Source organism: Falco rusticolus, chromosome 1 (assembly GCF_015220075.1).
Source record: "Falco rusticolus isolate bFalRus1 chromosome 1, bFalRus1.pri, whole genome shotgun sequence".
Lineage (NCBI taxonomy): Eukaryota > Metazoa > Chordata > Aves > Falconiformes > Falconidae > Falco > Falco rusticolus.
In genome coordinates, this window is record NC_051187.1 from 122,714,811 (window position 1) to 122,720,810 (window position 6,000).

A 6,000-nucleotide genomic window follows, 5' to 3' on the forward strand; every position below is an offset into this window, starting at 1 on the left:
GGTGGAGTTGTTGCTGGTTTTGCAGGGAGAATAAAAAATAAGAATTTGGACAGAACTTTGTCCTTTGCCAGGCCTGGACCTGCCAAGAGAGGGCAAAGGAGTGGGGGCATCCCCCGCTTGCAAGAGGCTGTTCCCTCTGCCCAGGAAGCTCAGATCTGCCTCTTCCCTTTCCATTGCTGTCTTTGCCAGGGCATAGCCACGTTAACGGTGATAACCGTGTGAATTTACCCCAGTTGTTCAGTGCAGCTGTGCTGTCTAGCCCTCGGATTGCTGTTGCTGCAGTGGGGGGTCCGTGCTTCTTCATTGTTTTCTGGTGGTTTGGCTTGACTCTGTTTACTTAACACTTATTGGTAGTGTATCAGGCCTTTTGAGCTGGATTTTGCTACTGTAGATTGAGTAGCGCGAGTTTCACTTTTGTTTGTTTTGTTTGACAGAAAGTGAAACAACCGACAGTGTTCCAAGTGATGAAGAAAATGCAGAGGTAAGTGTTTGCTGGGTTTTTACGCTTTGGAGCAAGGTCTGAAGAGCAACGTGCTGAGATACTCTTCCCCCTTCTCCATTTGCAACTCTGTCTACCAGTGGAGTATTCATTTTAATAATAGCTGGGGGAGAAAAACAAACCAGGAGGGTTCAAGGGAGAGACATTTGGATGATTGTTGCAGAGTGAATATCCGAATATCCCTACAAGTTCTTTCCTCCTCACCTGTCCAAACTGCAAGGAGATTAATTTGCATTGTAAGATGTTCTGGATCAACAGTGCCAGCTAGTTTGTTAATACTGTGCATTGACATTGCTGGGTAGTGAGTATTTCATCTTGGTTGAAAGCACGCTTGCTTTGTTTTCCTTAAATGGCACCTGAATTCGTACAATTGGAGGAAACGCTTACATGTGTGATAGAAATACAACTTGAATCTTTGAGGTATGTGAGGCAAAAAACTTTCCCAAGCAGTCAGTTGGGTATTGCTGGGTGAAAGGAGTCCATGGAGAAAATACCCACCCCGTGAACATTTCGTGAGCTGCACCTATGCCAGACCAGCACTTGCCATGCCTTTTGGGGCTGCCATCAAATGACCAGACCTGCCGATCTCCGTGAGTACTTAGAGGCCAGGGAAGGCTCACTGAGGGCAGATGCTGTGTGTTCCAGCTGCATTTTTCCAGAAGGCCTCTTGCAAATCTCAAGTCTGCTGTGCCCCCCCACCCCGAAAGGCCTCTGAATCCTCCTCCTTGGAGAACTGCAGGTTGTGCAGTGGTGTAACAGCATGGCAGACCCTCTTGGTTTTGTGTCTCGTGCCTTGGTTAGGGTGGAGCCCGCATGTAGGTTGCCAATAATGACCCCCCAAACCTCCCTGGACAGAACATGCCATTGGGGCGTGCATGGTGGGGAAAGGACTGGGTGCTCATCTATCCTTGGTGAACCTTCTCCCTGTGATGGTGGCCCCGCCATCAAGTGACAGTGGTTCTCCTGGCAGCCTGACGTGTGTTGTTAGTTTGGATGGTGCTGTTCGGGAGGCCTTGGGTCTCTGCGCCTGCCTGTTGGTGGGAGGATGCTCTCTCCGGTAATGGAGGAGGCGCTTCCATTTGGAGCTTTGAGTGCTTGGTCGTCTGTGTCCATATTTGTCTCCAGTGTACTGGGAATAAGGCCTTCATTTGGCACCAGAAGAATGGGCAGAGCCTCTTGAGTGCTGGAGAGTCGCCAAGGTTTAGGCACGTAACTTTAGAAAGGGAGAAGTGGCTGAGAGCAGACATTCGAAGCCGGCAGCTAGAGGCTCAGGCTTTTGGAGGCAGGGTAATTCCTGTGGAATTTGTGGGTGCTTCTGTCTTCCTCTCGTTACTCAGAGTGCTTCGCAAAGTCGCATTCGCTCATATAGACTTCCCTCCTTTTCCCCCCACCTTTTCTAGGGACGACTTCATTGGCAAAAGAAAAACATTGAAGGCAAACAGTATCTCAGCAATCTGGGAATGAGGAACACTTCTCATATGCTTCCCAGCATGGCGACTTTTGTAGCCAACAAGCCTGACCTCCAAGTCACCATCAAAGAAGAAAGCTGCCCACTGCCTTACAATAGCTCCTGGCCCCCTTTCCCAGACATCCCTCTGCCGCAAGTAGTGTCCACAGCCTCCACAAGCAGCAGCCGGCCAGACCGCGAGACACGGGCCAGCGTCATCAAGAAAACGTCAGACATCACCCAGTCAAGAGTCAAGAGCTGCTAAGCCTTTGACAGTGTGTTTTTTTTTAGCTTTGTTTTGTTTGGGTTTGTATTTTACGTTTCTCTAGGAGAGGTTCATCCCTTGACGCACACGAGACAAATCTAAGGTAAAGCCTTGGCAATAAAAAAAAAAAAAAACATTGCTGTGTCCGACTCCAGCGCCGGAGTGTTTTTAACTCAGGACTCCAGCTGTCAGTATGTACACCCGAACCCAGGCGGATTTCCAAGGTTGCTACATAGGAAAACAACCCAAGAACTTTGGCCCACTCGCAGGTTCCAGTGTTTCAGAAGAGGACCAACTGACCACAAGGGAAGTGGTGCTGCTGCGCTTGCTGTCAAGGCTGTGATGGAACTGAAAGCCTCAGAATGGAAGAGAAAATGTGAACTAGCTGGAATATTTTTAAATAAAGAAAAATCTATTGTGAATATTGTACATAGTGCAGTACTAGCAACGTTGCAGTCTGCTTCTGCACCTTATTAAGAAAGCACTTACAAAAGGCCTTTTATTACCTTGCTCTACTTAATGGCACATTGAAGGTCCCTCCCCACTTGTATTCTTTTCCAAGGCTATTCTTGCTAAAGTGTCTTTAAAGAATAGAGGAAAGGAAAGGAAGTTAAAACTTCCCATGTGGATTTCATACATTTTAAGACTGCTTTTCTCATGTTTGTTCCTAATCTGCTATGCTTGAATGCCGCGTGGTACAATAGGAAAAAAAAAAAAGAAACCTATTACAGAGATATTATGCAAATTCCCAGATTTAAAAAAAGAAGAAGAAAAATACTCTAATTCTAACCAGAGCAAGCTTTTTTATTTTTTATACAGGGGAATATTTTATTCAAAGTAAAATTCTAAAGTGAATATAATTTTTTTTAATCTTTTCTACAGCAAATTTATAATTTTAAGATTCAGTCCTTGGTTATCAGCAGTTATTACATCCTTGTGGCACATTTTTTTTTTTTAATTTTGTAAAGGTGAAATAGCTTTTATGAGCTCATGTAGCAATCAGATTATCCTGTGGATTGATAATAAATATGGTATATAGTTAAATTTTTAATAATCCCCTTGCTTGTCTCTCTTTTTTTTTAATCTTTCAGAAGCCCCAGGTGGCATGGGTTGGATAGGTGAATGTGACCTCTCGGAGCGAGCAATTAGCGTGAGCCGCCTTATCAGTTTCTGGAGGAAACTTCTGGAGGAAACTTCCATCTAGCAGGATGGAGGCACTGTGCTTGGGGTAGCTCCAGGCAGAAAGAGGAGCCACGGTTTGAAGGTGGCGTACTCAAGTGTGGCCTCTCGTGCAGGGGCTGGGAGTTGGGGCACCTCTTCTGCTGTTACTCCGTGGTCGGGCTTTGAGCCGATCACCTCATGGAAGGGATCTTGTGAAAGTCCACCCCCCTGCCCAGTGCAGGCTCAGCTGTGCTTGCCCCATTCCTCCTGGATCTCTTGTTTGGCTTGCTCATAGTTTCCTTGTCTGGAAAAATCTCTTTTTTTTTGGTGGAGTTTCAAGCGATAACTGCTTATTAGTGGAACAAATCAGAAGTCAAATAAACATTCCCCAAGGCTTTCAACGTCTACCATGTGATGGCAAGTCCCGATTCCTCTGGGTCTTTGAGGGAAGCTGTTGAGTATCTGATTAAGGGTGTGCAGTGGCTCGCAGGGTTGCGTGATGGTGGCGGACAGGTTGTGCCCTAGGCGAAGTGCTCTGTGCTTTGGGCTGTCACTGCCATGGGCAGAAACTGAGAGCACTTGCCCTCTGGCGGATTTTGAAGCCGTGGGGAGTTGCACAGATTGATTCAGGTGTGTGAAATGTGTGGACACAAGAGTGTCCTTCAGGTGTGCTTACCTTTCTGGTACCAGCCCAACAGGCAGCGGAGCCGGGTGGGCTGAGGAGCAGTAACACGCACCAAAATAGCTGGATCAGGGAGATGTGCTGACTGGCTGTTGGAAAGGGAAAGCAAACAATAGGATTTAGGGTTTTGCTGTGTCCCTAACTGATGCCGCATTCCAAATTTCATCACAAGTCCATGTGAAACCTGCACTTTTGTCTTGCCAACCCACTGCCCAGTGGTCTGGGAAAACATGGTTAGGGCTTTGGTTAGGGTTGGGAAGAAGTGGAAGCCCCAAGCAGTACTTGAAGTGAGGCTTTAATGGTTAAAATCACGGTACGTAAACTTTCTGGTCTGCCCGTTTCATTTGGCCGTGCGTTTACTCTTCCAGTGGCCCTCTGGGTCCAGAGGCCACAAGGTTTGGTCTTCGCCGAGGAGATTGTGTCTCTGTGCGTGTAGGGGGGCGAGTGCTACAGTCCTTTGCCAGCAGGGTTATGAGGCTCACGGCAGGTTTCTTGGTTTTGGGGCTCACTTGGGATTGTTTTTATATTTTTTTAGCACGGTCTGCTTTGAATTTTGGAAGATTTTCCAGACTACCCAGCTAAAATTTGGAAGTTGCTCTGTAACATCTCCTAGCCCCTTTTAAGATGATGTGTTCTTGTTCGTTAGGGAGGGTCCTCACAGAGTCACAGACAAGCTGGGACTGGAAAGGGACCCCTGGGGCACGTGGTGTCCGACCTTCTGCTGAAAGCAGGATCTCAGAGCAGGTTATGCAGGACCCTGTCAAACCAAGTCTTGAATATTTCTAGCAAGGAAATTCTTTTCTAGGCTTCGTGAATCCCTTTCTTCCAGCTGTTCTTTGGGTGGCAAGTTGCCTGCCCTGGGAAAAGGGCTGTCCAGGGACCCCTGGGGCTGCAAGAAGAGTCCTGATGAGCTTTTCTTGTGGGGAAGGAAGAGCTGGGTGAGGTGAAGAGAAAGCCCAGAGCTGCAGTTGTGCTGGGGCTGGGAAAGGGCCACCAAACCCAACCGAGGGCTGATGCTGGAGCCCTTCTCTTGGGAAGGCTGGCTGCTGGGAAGGAGGGGCTGCAGGGGTCAGGGCTGAGGGAAGGGGAAGGCTCAGTCGCGTGGGGCTGAGCGTCATGCGATGGAAACCAAGTGCTGGCACTCATCTTCTCCTCTGATGACTGTTTAGTCTGTGGACAGAGGGAGGCTCTTGCCTCCGGCGCAGCCTGGGTTTAGCATTAATTGTTAAGGCTGAGAGAAAGCCCAGAGGTAGAGCTGGGGGGGGAGGGGGGCTGGAAAGCATCTTCTGAAGCAAACAGAGCTGACTGAAAGCTTTTGCTTTTCTTAAAGCAGGGCTGCTGTTCACCTCTGCGATGGCCAGCTCTAGCCTCCCCGTTCAGGTTGCCAATATTAGATGTTGCCACGTCTCTGCAGGCCTCCAGGCCGGCAGCCGTGTCCTGTGCATTACATACTGCGAGAGGCAGTGGGCTTTCCTTATTCGCAGCAGCAGCTGGAGCTCCCTGCCCCTCACCCACAGCACTGAGGAGGCATCTCGGAGGCCTTGTACCTTCCTGCAAAGCCCCTCTTTTACGCCTGACCTTCTTGCACAAGTGCTCCCTGAGCTCCGTCCTGGGTGTCCATCTGAGAGAGGGAACGCATTTGCCCTTGGTGGTGAAACATTTCAACTTGCTCAGCCCCCAGGGCTCACGCAGGTGCCTGCAATGAGCCTGGCATCTGACGGGGCTGCAGGAGAGGAGTGAGGACCACGCTGCCTTTTCTGTGCATCCTGCGTGACTTTGGGTGAGAGCCTGCCTTCAGCCAGCCCTGCTGGTCACTAGGGTAAGGAGACGGTTGCCCAGGGGCTTCCCCCCTAGCAATTTTATAAAAAAATAAACCTAATGTTTCTAGGTGTATAAATGCTTGTCTACGAAGTAAACCGCCAGGAGGATTGCTGCTCTTAGCATCA

General features: G+C 48.9%; 1 protein-coding gene across 4 annotated transcripts in view; it reads left to right on the forward strand.

Annotated features, from left to right (window-relative positions):
- The window catches only part of IRF2 (interferon regulatory factor 2), a 43,211-nt gene extending 39,946 nt beyond the window's left edge, over window positions 1-3,265 (forward strand). For all 4 annotated transcript variants that reach the window (XM_037398927.1, XM_037398929.1, XM_037398928.1 and 1 more), the window contains 2 exons: window positions 435-481; window positions 1,900-3,265. In XM_037398927.1, the coding sequence (XP_037254824.1) occupies window positions 435-481; window positions 1,900-2,211 (359 nt within the window). In that variant the 3' untranslated portion in view covers window positions 2,212-3,265. The remainder of the gene's footprint in view (window positions 1-434; window positions 482-1,899) is intronic.
- Window positions 3,266-6,000: the final 2,735 nt, after the last annotated feature.